Source organism: Tinamus guttatus, unplaced genomic scaffold (genome assembly GCF_059628265.1).
Source record: "Tinamus guttatus ecotype Peru unplaced genomic scaffold, ASM5962826v1 Tinamus_guttatus_pri_ptg000368l, whole genome shotgun sequence".
NCBI lineage: Eukaryota > Metazoa > Chordata > Aves > Tinamiformes > Tinamidae > Tinamus > Tinamus guttatus.
The window spans coordinates 155770-170918 of NW_028288902.1; the positions used below are offsets into that span (position 1 = coordinate 155770).

At 37.1% G+C, this 15149-nt stretch overlaps 1 protein-coding gene across 2 annotated transcripts in view; it reads right to left on the reverse strand.

The window, feature by feature from the left end:
• Positions 1 to 566: 566 nt before the first annotated feature.
• MON2 (MON2 regulator of endosome-to-Golgi trafficking) overlaps positions 567 to 15149 on the reverse strand; it is a 63663-nt gene continuing 49080 nt past the window's right edge. The window contains exons 28-35 of one of the 2 annotated variants that reach the window (XM_088530373.1): positions 14824 to 14841; positions 14429 to 14557; positions 13022 to 13212; positions 6235 to 6295; positions 5360 to 5483; positions 4517 to 4724; positions 3921 to 4003; positions 567 to 1860 (exon numbers count right to left, since the gene is read on the reverse strand). In XM_088530373.1, the coding sequence (XP_088386499.1) occupies positions 1697 to 1860; positions 3921 to 4003; positions 4517 to 4724; positions 5360 to 5483; positions 6235 to 6295; positions 13022 to 13212; positions 14429 to 14557; positions 14824 to 14841 (978 nt within the window). In that variant the 3' untranslated portion in view covers positions 567 to 1696. The remainder of the gene's footprint in view (positions 1861 to 3920; positions 4004 to 4516; positions 4725 to 5359; positions 5484 to 6234; positions 6296 to 13021; positions 13213 to 14428; positions 14558 to 14823; positions 14842 to 15149) is intronic. The other variant, XM_088530374.1, reaches the window with a different exon arrangement.

Here is a 15149-nt window from a genome sequence, read left to right on the forward strand (position 1 = left end):
AGAGAACCTTTGGAAGGGAGCAGAACAGGGAGGCTAATGGGAGCAAGCTGTTAGCAGCCCTGCTTGCACAGCAACAGTCACACACGGTGCTTCTAACCCAACCAGCTCTTCGCACTTGAGGCTCCTACAACTTTTATATCTGTCACACATACCAGTGAATGTCCCTTTAGCCAGAAAAAGGCTCCAGCCAATGGATAAAATACCACCTCCTATGCACGATAACTGCTTTTACTATCTGCCAACAATCTGAAGGAACAAGAACCTAAAAACCTCTGAAATCGACTCCACAGAAAGGCACCTACCTCTGTCTTAAAAAAAAAAAAAAAAAAAAAAAAAAAGGCATTTGTGCCTTCATATCGTGGTTTGAAAGTACGTGAATATTGAAAGCATAATTCATTAAATAAAAGTTTAACATGCTAAGCTACAATTTAAACTTTAAAAGGAATACTGTTAAAAGTATTTTGGTTCAATAGTGTCTTATGTGAAAATGAAACAGGAGACCTTTACTTAATGCCAAATTTTAGTGCACTCTAAATGAGTAACTATCTTCAAAAATACACTTCTCATGATTTTATATCAGACATAGTTTATAATTAAAATGTTTGAACAATTTGTTTGGTTGAAAAGACATTACAAAACAAAGCACTTATTGAACAAAATATTACAGACAAGTATTTCAGATATTTGAAATCACCTTTCCGTCATAATTCAAAGCCAGTGACACCTGTCAATATGGGCAAAAAAAAGGCAGACAAACTTAATGTATTTTTTTAAAGCAAAGCTACAGCTACAAAGATGGCAAGAGTTGAATAAAACAAACATCTCGAAATACGTATTTTATGAAGTGAGGTATGGTAGTGTTCAAGTGCTACAGTGGACTTCTGCATATTCAACCTTATTTCAGGTCAGCTATTTTGAAGTTTGAGATCAGTTGATCTCTGTTTGCTGCAATCTTTTGTCATAGGACCTCTATGTTTAAATGTCCAATGGCCACAGAGAAGATACATTCAATTTAGCAAAAACTAACAACACCATCAGATATGAATAAGCATATCTGGCAATTAGAAGGCAAACTTTAAGTAAAAATGCAAGCATACAACTTATAATAAATACATTTTCAAGCATGTAACATTATTGGTATTTTTAAAAGAATTTAAATAATAAATGCAACTATTTTATACAGAACTGTACCATTTATTATACACACAAGTATATCAGTTCCCTTTGTTTACAAAGGCTGGTTACAGATAATATGGAATGTTACAGTACCATCTTGCATAAAATTTTAGTACAATTCGTACTTCAAAAAAGGGTGCAAAACACCAGCCTAATAAATCTGACTGAATTGAAATATTTTTAATTACATCATTAACATCATTAACACATACACAACAAGCTGTACATAAGCCCACTTTTCAATCACCACTTCAAGATACTGTAGCAAGTACATTAGATTATAAATGATTCCACTATTCAGTTAAATTTGTTAAAGGTTTGCACTGCTACTCACTCTGGAACCTTTGAGATATAGTTTGTAGTCATGAATTACTGAGCTCTTGTTAGTGCAGTTAAAAAGGCAGTCAACACTGGTTGCCAAATACTAGCCACAAGAGATTTCCTCAGAGAAAGATCATCTGGGAACAAACATTTTTGGATACTTTTTTTCTTTCAAAAATTTAAAAAGAGTTTTATGGGGTCAAGACTCTCCATTCTGTACCTTGGATGCTGGTGGATGCATGAAGTCCTTGAAGGGAACCAGTGCCTCTTTCAGGGCAGAGCACACCTCTGACGAGGAGCAGGTGATGCACTCCACTAACGTTGGGTACAAGGCGATCACCTGTGCCCACGTGTTGGCATCAACTGCAAAGAAGTAAAGAATAAAATTATTTCACTTGCTGATTTCCTACTTTTTTTTTTTTAATAAAAACTACAAAAATCTAAAGGAAGTAGCAGGAAACTAATTCTCCAATGTGTCGAGTAGACCTCCCTTTGAGAAAGCAAGCAATGGCCTTGGCAATCACTGTCATATACTGAATGGGAGAAGCATTTCTCATGCCAACAGGAATTGGAAACAGTCCAGCTGAACCGAATTGGCTACTCTATCCCTCCAAGGAAAAGGCCCCCTCAGGAAGAGCTTTCATTGCCTTCAGGGCACCCCAAGCAGTTGGGGTGCCCTGGCATGGCACTGCCTTCAGGTTTTCTGTCTCCAGACAAAAAATAACCCTGCCTACCCGCTCACACCGTGAGTGAGGCATTACGTTCTCAGGAAAGCCCCCTGGCCACGTTCTGCTGGAAAGGCCAGTTTGGCTTGGGATGGACAAGGCTTTCCCCCTGCCTCCCAAACTTCACTGATAAATGAAAACATAGGGAGATGGAGTGAAGTGATGGGCATGTTATTCTGTTAGAGTTTCAGAGTCCAGTGCAGCTAACTTAACAGAGAGTCGGCATTAAGCAGCATAATGACACTGCCTAATAAACATCTGGCAGCAGCTGGAATATCTGAAACTTTGGGAAAACAGGAACAGCCTATTAATATGGACAGAAGAATATTTATCCAGTAGAGTCTTTAAAAGAAAAAAAACATTATTGACTGTAAATTTTCTGGTGGGAACCATCTATGCAGTTACAGGAGACAAATTTCTTTATTACAAATGAAGTTGTCACCTTCCATTTAATTCAGCTGTTCAAATTCACCCATCAACTACCTAGTTGGGCATCAGTGAGCTAAGGTATCTTTCCTTCTCCATGAGGGAGGCACGGAAAGTGTTGGTGGCACCACTGCCATTTCTGGTCTGGCAAAGACAGTGCAAACATCTCCACCTCTTCCTTCCCATACATTTAAAAATAAATAAAGGTCAACAAACGAGATTGTTTTGACTGGCTGATAAAGAGCCTAAGTTCTGCTTTCAAATAAAAATGTACATTTTGCTTTCTTGGGACAAAAAGAAAAAAAAAAAGCACATTATATTTTAAAGGTTTATCAAAAATATTTAATATGTTTTTATTGTGAAAGGCCTCGACAACACTGCATTAAAATGCTTTCCAAGAGTTTCTTCTCTCTGAGATCACTGGAACAAGGCAACATAATGTTTAAACTAATCAAAATGCCAATGAATTACTATAAAATATCACAAAGTTTCATAAGAAAAAATAAAGCAATCAAAGATATTCAGGTCTGTGTCACTCCAGAGCTTCAAGTAAAAAAAATACTATGTTAACTTGAATAAAAAGAAATTATCTTGAAGAAGAAGAAGAAGAAGAAAAAAAAAAAAAAAAAAAAACACACACAGTTTCATTAAAAGTAGTTAATGAGATTCACACTTGTTATATATGCTGTTTAACCCAAACTCTTGCTCATTCATAAGAAAGACCTAAGATTTGTTTTTCCTTTATTATTTCTACAAATTATTATATCAGGTGTGGGGGCAGGAGGTACTAGAACAGAAAGGGATGGAAGGCAAGACTTGGGTATGAACAGCCCAGGCATTCATTTCACTTGTACTCCCCTTTAACTGCAGGCTGCAGCTGTGGGCATGAGATCCACAGCAACCTAAAAGGACACCATAAGGGGAAAAAGGATCCGGCAGGACTAGCAAATATAGCTATATATATTTAAAAATTCTACTTCTTTTTTTTTTAAGAAGATACCAAGTTCTTTTTAATAACAGAGATAAGAAATGAAAATCTTCTATTTTATTAAGCACATTTTAGGATTTTATACTGTTAGATAAACAGGAAAAGCTCTCCCCTGGCCAGTCTACCTGGCATGTACATATACACAGAATTACAAAATACTGAGTCTTACTAATTACACTTTCCTTTCCAATTTGTGTGAAAATTCTACAGAAAAGAATGAACACATCGCTGTAGTAGATATAATTTTATTTTACTTAGAATCATGTTGTTTAAATGCAACTTACCATTTTCAGGCTGAGTTTTTTTAAGTGAGTCTATCAGAGTACTGACAGCTTTCAAAACAAATATGATTTCTGTTACTTGTTGCCTATAAAAGGAAAAATGCAAACAGTCAACTATACAATTTAATCTCAAGAATACAGATTTTACTTGAAACTTACATTAAAAAGCTGCAATGACGCCTACTGAACAGATATTATGTAACTGTCGTTATCACTGGTTCTTTAAATTTTCCACCATCATAACTGTCACTGGCTAGGATGGCTTTAAATTTAATATTAGAAAAGCAACAGCATACAAATCTCAGTCTAAAAAATACTGATGTACACGATTAACTGGAAAATGAAAATAATTAATTCCATCAGTCTTGTGGATTTAAACGTTCAAAAACATTTCTGTTGAAATTAAAACATAACTAAGTTCACATTTTAAAGTATTTACTCTATTTGACCTAAACGTAGGTCATTTTTTTGTTTCAACAACAGTTACTTGAGCAGTGACTCCCAAGAGCGCTCCTGGATGCTTCATCACCCTTTGGAGGAGACTCCACGTTGCAGGTCAGAGGCTGCTGCCCTTGCCTGCGCGCCGCTGCGGGACATACCGTGGGAGGGGACACTTCCCGCTCAGTCTCTCGTCTTCGATGTAGCGGTGCAGCACGTCCTGCGAGCGCTTCAAGAGCACAGAAAGGGCCATTCTAGAGATGTAGCCTTCCTGAGGAGTCGTGACTTTGTTACTGAATGAAAACTGCAGCAGCGTTTCAAAACACACTTTGGAAAACTCCTCTCTCATCCGAATATCTATTTCGGCTTCTGTCAAAGCAAAAAGTTTTATTTAATTTTTGCAATGTGCATGCTAATATACCAAATGTTGCATCTCAATTAACTTTTTTTTTTTTTTTAAATACAATTAAAATAGCACTCCTATAAATTTTTTTAAAAAATTAACATTGACAAATATTATCAATACATTCTAAGAAAAGGTGACTGGAAAATAATCATAATAAGTGCCCTAAATAGAACATAAAATATGTAACAGTTATTAATGTGCAACCCAGTTATGTCATTAGTTACACCATGTAGCTATGCTAAGATAAAATTAGTTTCTGAGGATTTTATGTCTGTCTTATAATTGTCTAAAATTACCAGAGCTATTTCAACTGGCATGAAGAAAAAAAATCATGCATGAAGTCCAGGAAAGACTAAAGAAATACAAGTACAAAACAAACACAGTACTCATGAGAAGTAAAGAAATAATTAAGAAAAAAAAATCTATATGAAATGCTCTGCAACCTCTATGAAACGGAACGTAAGTTTTAAAATCAGTGATTTAAACTGAATGCATGTCATGAACCTTCAAGTTTTGATAAGAGTAATTACTGTTGTAATTTTCTTTCTAATAGATTTAAAAACCCTTTTAAGTATCTTTTGTCAGTCAGGTACCGTACCTGTAAACGAGGATGACTGAGAATGTATTGAGCCTTTATTGAGCATAGTCATTATTTGACCAACAAATTCCTTAGGAATAAAATTAGCGTACGGCAGTATCTCTGTGCTTATAAGCTGCACCACCTAAAATATAAATATATTTATACTGATTTGTTGGAAATTAAAGTTTATAATTCTAGTACACAGAAGACAGACATATTAAACAAGATTCAATGTTCAAGAAAAATCTGAATATCCATTTCTAATGAAGTCACAAAAATATCTTCCAATGCAATAACCCCCAAAACTGTGGATTTTTGTTTAACAAATTAAAGCTGAACCACTATTTTGAGGGGGGTTCTGTCTGAGTTTCTTAAGCATTTGCCATATGTTCCTCAAATTAAATTCAGCTTTAAAAAGAGAAAATAAGGCATTCAGAGCTGACTTCCATGCCCCTCTCTCCATCCAGTGCAGCATCCTCACCAAGACCCACGTCACATGGCTATAACACGATGTCTGCAAGGAGCATGAAAAGTAATCATCCAAACAGTAGGGGCAACACACGCTAACTGAAGTGCTTTAAATCCCTGGCCTGGCTGTTTCCAGTCAGGAGCGAAGTGGTTTTAACTCTCTGCTTGTTCGTGTACCAGACCTCACAGTCCTGCTAACTGCAGACAGCACAAACAAGACAGCAAGAAAAAGTTTTTAGCAAGCAGCTTCCTACTTTTTGCAAATTCTGGGCTTATGAATTTGTCATCAGTCTTGTTTTTAAAAAATGTTGCCAGAAATACTGAATTAATGATTTTCAAAAATAATTTCAAGAATACACAGACTCTGTTAATGTCACTACCTTGTATGTTTGACAGGATAACATATTTTCCTTTATTCTCCTTACCTCAACATCAATACTCTCATTCTTCTGAAATTCTTGAATTGAGAGATTATCAGGTGGTGTACTAAAAATAAACACATCATATTATACTTTCAAATTCACAAAGTATATCAGGAAATAAAATATGGGGGGCAAAATGCATTTAAAGATCAGTTATTACATATGTCGTTTGCACATTATTGTTATGGTAATGACAAACAGTTTTGAATTAAATATTTTACGAATAATGATGCAGAAAATGTTTTGAAAGAAAAAAAATTTAGTTTAAGAGTTAAAACTGATGGATTGGATTAAGGACTTGGCAATACCAACACCATTACTTTTCATACCTGTATTAATAATCTCCTGTGTCATATATTCAGAAGTTGCAATACCTGCCAGGCTTAATGCAGGAAGGTAATGCCAAGGGATCAGAGTTTATCATAATTCATAATATTCCCAAGATTATGAAAAATTTTTGTAGTTCAGCACTTACATTTAAAAAAAACACCATAACTTTATATCATTTTCCTTCTACATCAATATAATACTTCACATTCATGAGACAATACTTTGTCTCTTTTTTGAGAGCTCAACATGATACATTTGTTGTCATTCTTAACTAACTTTAAAAAGAAATAATCCCATTTTACAAGCAATGATTTTGAAGAATTTCAACATTTTTTGTCATTTATCCACTACATACAGAAATTTATTTACAGATAAAATGCCCAGTTCTTGAACCATGAAATTTAACCACTGCTCTACAAAATCTCACCTTACCTGATTGTAACTTTCGAAATCTTACATTTTTTGATTGGAAACTTTATGCCAACTATCAGTCACACACTGTTTGCTTCCAGGTTCTCTCTCATCCACTGAGTCATTCCTTCTGCTTACTAGACCATCTGGTAAGTTGATCAAACTCTCCAGTCTAACTGAAAATTAACCATTTTTTCCTTTTCTCCATCATGTGTCTGCCAAGTTAACTGATATCCCAAGAGGATCGAGAGGGACCTCCTGTATTGAAAACAATCAGCTACTTCCCAGCTTCTGCTCGAGAGTTTTAGTTTGGATCACATGGTGGCTTTTGAGGTGGCTCCTTCAGACACTTCCCTTTACCAAACCGTAGCTTGTCTCTGGTCTCAGAGTGCAGAACTGGATTGCTTGTCAATTAAAACAAACCAGTAGACATTCACACCACAGGAAGCCAGGCTAGAGCTCCTCTGAAACGGGGCTCAAAGGGAGCGTTGTGTGCGCGAAGCTCCTCGCCACGAGCGGTTTCGCTCCGCACATCTGCCTCGGCTGCACAGCGTTGCTGTTGCTAATCAAGACGCAGTATTTCACGTAGCACTTCTGCCTCCAAACAAGAGTCTGAGAGTAGCGGGCTGAGTGAGAGCTCCGGGCGGAGGAGGGGAATATGGAAGGTGCTTTACTCAACATACTCAACAGACAGTTGAACTCCAAGATTCCGTGTTTATGATCCCACATCGTGGGATTATATTATAAAATATACAGATTCAAAATGCAGTTGGCCAAATTATATATAAAAAAAAATACTATGAATCAGTGTCCTAATACGAACCAGAGTCCTGTATCAGCCTTTGGCACAGGAAGCTTCCAAGCAGCACAAATTGGGAGTTTGGAGGAGCAGCTGAGGAAGCCACCACTACAGAGGTGCTTTGCACTCTTCCTTGGATATCCACTGTCTATCAGAAGCAACATAAACAACATACAGGGAGTCTACATATCTACCTGATCTGACCTCATTAGACTGTTTCTGTTTGCCTGACATAGTGCAGAAACCAGAGTTCTCATGCTCATGTTCCTTTGAAATTTAAAAACGATTGTGAAACCCATGGTAAACTGCAGGTGCTACCTCTCCATCATGACTTGCATAAACACTAGTTTGTGTAGAAGATAATATTCCATCAGAGCTAAGATAATAACTAGTAATATTAACAACAACGATCTGAGGCAAGGTTCTATAAAAGGTCAATACAATTCTAAACAGTAAATTCTCTTCCTTCTTTCAATTTTCTGTTTATCCTTTTAAAACAACTACATATAAAATCTCCAAGCAAAGGAACAGCTTGGGAATTCCATTTGTAAGGAATGGATAGAAATACTGGATTCATGATTGCTTGTGCTACTTCAGCTTACTGTTGTTGTGCATTATTTGTATGTGTTATGATGCATCTTAAATTAAACATTTTTTTTTCTTTTTCCAGAGAAACTGTCCCATTAAGTACACAGAAAGGTCACTCCTGGGGTGGCAGGCATGGATGCATTCTCACATTTCCTAATTCCCGTGCACTGGGCTTGGAGCTCTGGGTTACTTTAACGCAGTTTTATGACCTATCTGTCCCATCATCCATACTGGGTCTGCCCTATATGACTTACTAATCTGGTCATCCACATTTCGTCTGATACACAGGCTACAGACTGCAAAATTCCTGTTAGGTAGCAGGTTCCTCCCAAGTAAAGAGATTTTTGTATGGTTTCAATATGAAACACATGGGGGCCCACTGCTTCTAACCACTGCCTGCACTGGCCAGGGAAGGCTTCAAAGCATCTTGTTTTAAAGGCTATAAAACAAGGAAAATGCATCGTGAGACCTGCTGTGCACAGCAGAGCCCTGCTCTTGAGCAGCTCTCTGCAAAGTATTGATTTAATTCCCTCATGTGAGCACAGACTTCTGCTCTAATAAATTATACACATGCACATTTGTTGAATTTTATTTTATATAATGGCTTGACATGTTTCTAAAAAACCCTCTGGGAAAGAAGCATGATATGAAATAATAAGCAAACCAGTCTTTTACTCAAGACAATTTTGTGTAAATGAAGTTACATGAAATGCATTAATTTTAAAATGTCACTATGGTTTATAATAAAAATCAAGATCGTTGTGACTCCTCAGACATAGCTTGCTAGGAAGAAAAAAATAAAGCTGCACCTTGTTTCTCAGAAGTTGTTAATTCTCTGGCAGTAAAATTTCACTTTATTTACATCAACCTTTTGCTGTATTTTAATTTTCTTGATGCACAAAGCTACAGAGCATATTTCTGCTGTTCTTTGCACCTTTTAAACATCAATGTCAGATTTCGGACATCAGACATTGATCTCCTCTCACGCAGCACAAAACCTGGCTTGAAAAGCTACTCCAGGGCAAAGCCCAGGGCAGGGACAGGCCGGTGAGGATCACTGCTGTAGGCCTAGAGGGTTCCAAGGGCTGTTATTCACAGAGGCCTTTTGCCCAAGCACTGCCGGTTCAGTTCAGTTTCACTAGTGGCGGAGAAATTAGCCCATCTCCACGCACACAATTGCTGGACCATAATGATTAAAAGAATTATGAGCTGAATTGGATGAAAAAGAAGTGTTTAAAGCGCTGGCTAAAAATTGAAAGCATCAGTGAAAAATATAGTTGTATCTATTCTAAGAAAATTTCTGCTTCCTCAGCCAGCTAGGGACTTGAAAGATAGAAAAACAAGTTCACACTGGGATATTTTAATGCACAAGGGAAAAACTAGCTAAATGTGCTCCCCACCATTGACAGGACTGACTGAAATAAGGTATTTAAGTTTTGCAGAGTAGACAATTCATATTTATAATTACACCAGCAGTGCCAAGTCAGCTCTAAAGAATAAGGTTCGAAGATCAAAGAGGAAGATATCTACCTAGTTTTGAATAAAGCCTGGACTGATAATAGCATGGAACATACAGAAACTTAAATAGTGGAAAGTATGGAATATGAAAAGGTGTACAGGAGTAAAGGAGGAAAGGCAAGATTCTTGACAAACATTTCAGTTCCCTTGAAGAAGAATCAGGAAAAAAAATGGATAATGGGAAAATGAAAGAGTTAATTTTCAGTTCTAACTATATTCGGTTCTTAATCACAAGCAGTAGAAACAGCTAGACATATTGTATAGTGCTAAAAATCCAGGTCATGCAGTAATTCAACTAAGTCTTCATCTCCTAGGACGTATCTAAACTGTGTTTTCCAAATTCTCTGAGCCTTTTCAATCCATGCTGGTCTTAAGCAGAGTGACCAGACTTGTGCACTTCTGCATCTGACCTAATAAACCCCATTGAACCAAAGCTCCTCCTACACGACATCGTTGCAGGTTCGAAAGCCATCAAGAGACAAGTGAATCACAGTAAATGACAGTCAACACCACAGACAACAAGAGTAACTAAAACCGAGTCAATCTGACTTAGACCACAGGGATTGCTTCTCATCTGTGCCTTAGCTAATGGATTTTGGCAATACAAACAAAAAATCTAGTGCATACTCCAAAACAAAACAACAACACCCACACAAGTCATTGTTAATAGAAATAGGCCTAATAATACACCTGGCTGAAGAGAAGGACCAACACAGACAGTCTTTAGCAAGTATTTCCCCAATGCCTTTTCCTGGAATTTAATGCCTTGATTTAACAGATACACTTTGGCTCTTGCTTTCAAAATTCTCCAAAATTATTCTTGAACAAGACACCACTATATTTACTGTGTAATTTCTACCAGAACCATAACCAAGAGAGAAAAAAAAAAAGTAATTTTTAAAATTCTGAATTCGATTCACTTTGAAACAGATGCAAGACATTGTACTGCAACTTTAACCAAGTCCATGCCACAGTAATTCAGAAATTCCCAGAACAAAAGGGACATTTATCCTGTTTGTCAAGGCTAGCTGCACAGAAGGCACCTTGTGGAGAAGCGCGGAAGGGGATCAGAAAAGAATTACCTCAATGTGAGGCACTTCCACAGCCATCCCTAGAACGTCCCTTCCATGCAAACGGCAGGAGCGTTGAGGGGATGAGGGGGAGGATGAGGACAAGGAGAAATGGCTGCTGTTGAAGCCATCCTGGCACGAGGCAGGCGGGCCCCCTGCCCTGGCCCCTACGAGGCCACGTGGCTCAGGCTGGCACAGACGGGTCCCCTGCGAAAGGCTCCAAGGCCACACAGGCTCCAGCTATAAGAGGAGCACACACACGTGGGAAGACAAAATTTATCCCATTTACCTTGTATGTAAAATTATAGGATATACCCTGGTATATCCTAGTCAAGACCTGGACCTTTAGAGAATGCAGGCAAGTGCCAGGGCATCATAAACAGCCACAGGAGCACTCTCTTTCCTTTATCTACAGAGAATATTCTCCCATGCAGGAGAGCTGGCAAACACTGCCAAAAATAAATACCAACAAAGACTGTTTTCAGTAAGCAACAATGTTAAAATGGAATTTCTGTGGTGGGGACAACTTTCAAGAAATATATCAAGCACTCAGTGTAAACTAAGAAAACAGACGATATTTTTGGCCAAAAAAGGCAGATGACAGCAAATTATCTTGAAATGCATTAAAGAACTATGATAATCCTATTTCCCCAAACTCCAGCAGTAATAACTTTGGCCATTTAAAAACATACCAAACAGATGTTTCATCTGTTTTGCAGATATGTAGGAATAATTTATTTACTTCAAATAGTAGTACCTATTCACAAAGTAACATCTCAATGAACATTAGTTCAGTACACATTACTGCAGTAATTTGAGAAATCTTCACTGTAAACCCAACACTATTGATTGCAAGCTGTTAGCTGATTTCCTCATCTCAGAAGGGAAGTAATAGCAGCCAAAACCAAAACCAAAATTACTACAAATATTAAATTAAATAGCATCAAAACAAAAAAGTGGATGACTAAATTGTAATTTGCATAGTCTTGATGAACTCTTTAGAGTTCCTCCTACTTACTAATATCTTTCATATATACACAAAGAAAAAAAGTTTTTTTTTTCACTGACTTATCCTATAAGTAAATTTCAAATGTACTGATATTGCAACATTTACAAAAATGGATGCATCTCTAAAATAAAGTCTCATTTTTGGTTGTGTTCTTGGGCAAGCCGCTACTTTATCACTGTTGGTAAATACAGCTGTGGTTGTTGAATTTCTGTGTGTTTAATAAGTGCACACACACAGACCCACACACAAAGCCTATTACTTTAGGTACATAATCACCCTACTGTTTGTTATGAAAAAGAGATTAATTTGTTACTGAAATCAACATTCATGCACACAGCAGAAATCAGGGTGTGTGAGAATTTAATTTTTCATACTCCACATCCTCCCTTGAGGCCCAATTAAACTACTCTTGAAAGGTTTTAATCCACAGGTGTTCATAAGAACTTAGAACAGAAACTCCACATCTGTCCTAAGCATCTTCTGTAATACCCAACCTTCCTTTCCATGCCCTCCTCCCCACCCCTGTGTTGAAAAATATTTTTTTTTCGTAATGTCTACCCCAAACAGTCTGTGCTGTACTGAAATCCACTTTTTGCTCGTCCTCAAGGGAATATTGCTCTAGCATAACTTTTTACCATGTGTTATAGACCTACCATGTCTTCCTGAAGATATATTCTTTAGGCTGAATGGACTCACAGGCTAGACTGATCATTGCAATTGTTTTCTTTGGACTTTCTCAACATACCTGCACGCACAGCTATCAGTTTTTGAGAGATTATGTATGTATCTATATAGCCATGTGTCTAACTATAAATTCAAGTATTCAGCCATTCACAGGAAACATTCTTGGGAGTGTGTACAGAATTCCATGGCCTGATTAGAAAGCTGTGCCCTGTACTCAGAGCTCAGTTGAGCTATTCCTTTTGAAAGCTGCGACCCCTTTTCACTCATTCATTCATTCAAATCACTGCCAGAAATCAAATATCCTCCAACTAAGACTACTAAGGCCTTAGTTAAGGCAAATTGCTTAAGAATGTTTGCCAGATTTCTTAAGAGTATTCTTACCTTTTAGTGAATAAAAAATCTTCAAAAGTATTGGCTAGCTCTGGCCACATACTGTCAAATTTTCCTGAAGATGCATGCTGCCTTGCAACTGGGAGTCCAATAGAAAGAACTTTGAGAAGAGAAGACACTGCCAGTTTCCATGTGCTTTCAGAAGGACAAGAATATTTCAAACTAAGAGGTATTCTCAATGTCTGCAAAAGAAAGTTCAAACAAGATTTATAGTTGCTTAGACAGATCTCTGCAGTACAGCTCAGTAAGTATTTTCATGGGTAACAGTACATATCCTTATCTCACCTCTTTTTAAAATATAACTATAAAGACTATTTGTATGCTATCTGGATAAAGCACGGATCTGTCACCAAACACAAAGATCGGAGCCAGAGTCAATTCATTACTAATTATATTGCAAGTCGTCTCCTAATTTTCTTTTTTTTCTATTACCATCTACCATTTTTATTAACCTGACAAACAGGCTGTCATAGCATCTAACAGATTGCAGGCAGTTCATTATAATGAGTACACTCTGGAGAATTCAGCTTGCTTCCTAGAAAGCTATCCCAAGTGTTTCCAAATAAAGAAAAAGAGAGAAATTGAACATTTTGTAAAATGCAAAAAGCTGAATTGCAGACATCACTGTAAGATATTTGGTCATTACTGAATGTAAAACAAGATGACACATACAAGTTTAAAAAAAAAGGTGGAATCCTGAATATTAAGTCTGCACTATAACTTAAACATACATCAGAGAAGAATAAAAAACAAAAAACAAAAAAAACAAACAAAAAAAACCCACACACACCCAAAATCTTAAAAACCTGTTACACTGCTTTAATATCTGTAGAAGAAACTCATTAATGATAAAACACGTAGCACACATACTATTTGCACTGTTTTTTTGTTTGCTTTTAAACTACTTTCATTATTCACTGAAATCATTTCCTAAAATGGAAATGCAGCCAGAGAAGTCTGGCGATTCCCTCCTAAAAGCCGACTTTTGCTCCCACAACATTCCGCAGCGACAGCAATCGCACGGGGGAGCACTAAGCACACACCAGAAGTGACGGACAGGACACCCGCTCACAGACGCTGCCACAGCAGGGAGCTGCTGTCAACAGGTCAGAGTCTGGTCTCCACTGTCCTCTTCATAGGGTCAAACTAAAGGCCCGCTTTTCAGATACAGGTGCATAAGACTCAAAATCGAAAATCATTATTTTGGGGCCTGATATATCTTTTAATTTTTATCTTAACTTTGGAATACTGGTGCTGACATTATTGTATTATCTAGCTAAAGTACAAAATGTACAGCTTAATCAACAACATCATCAGAAAAAAAATCCCCTCCCCATCTTCATGAAAAAGCATTAAAAAACCCCCCAAAAAACAACAAAAAAACCCCAACTGCTTTACCTTAATAACGTTCTGAAGAACCTTCTCATTCACCACAGCTTTATGGCAAGCAGTCTTTTGATACAAGTCTACAACAACTTCCAATGATCTCTCTGCAAACGGTACATAATTCAATGCTACCCATTCAGCCTAGGGGAAAAAAAAAAAGAAAAATTAGTGCCCCGCATATTAAGATGTACTAGTTAAGGAACAGTAAAGGTGTATTTTGAATCAAGCTCTCTGTTTAATGCATGCAAGGTTTGCTAAAAATATAGTCCAAGCAACAAAATTTAAAAAAATGCAGTCCAACTTTGCCAATGTACTCCACAATAAAGTAAAGTACATTCAAGTAGGAGAAATGTTGCAATCTATGCAAGACAACTACTTTAGGACAATCTTTAAGGAAATTAACTCACCGGTGCAAATAGTTGTATCTAGTGTGATTCCATTGTGTTGCAGGACAAACAGAATAAGAAGAATTAATACATACATAACATTTACCTCTTAGATTACACTGATTGAGATTGTCATGCTTAGTGAAGGGCAGAATAGACAGATTTAAAGAACTATTGAACACGTTCCGCTTCTCTACAGCGCGTGCAATACAAAAATTGGCAGCTTGAAGGAATTACCTCCATTCAAAATTATCATGCCTTTCTATTAAATTGTTACCAAATAGAGTACAAGGGTTTTTTTAGATGAATTCATTGGCTAAATTCAGGCAGAGTGAATGTGTGTATAG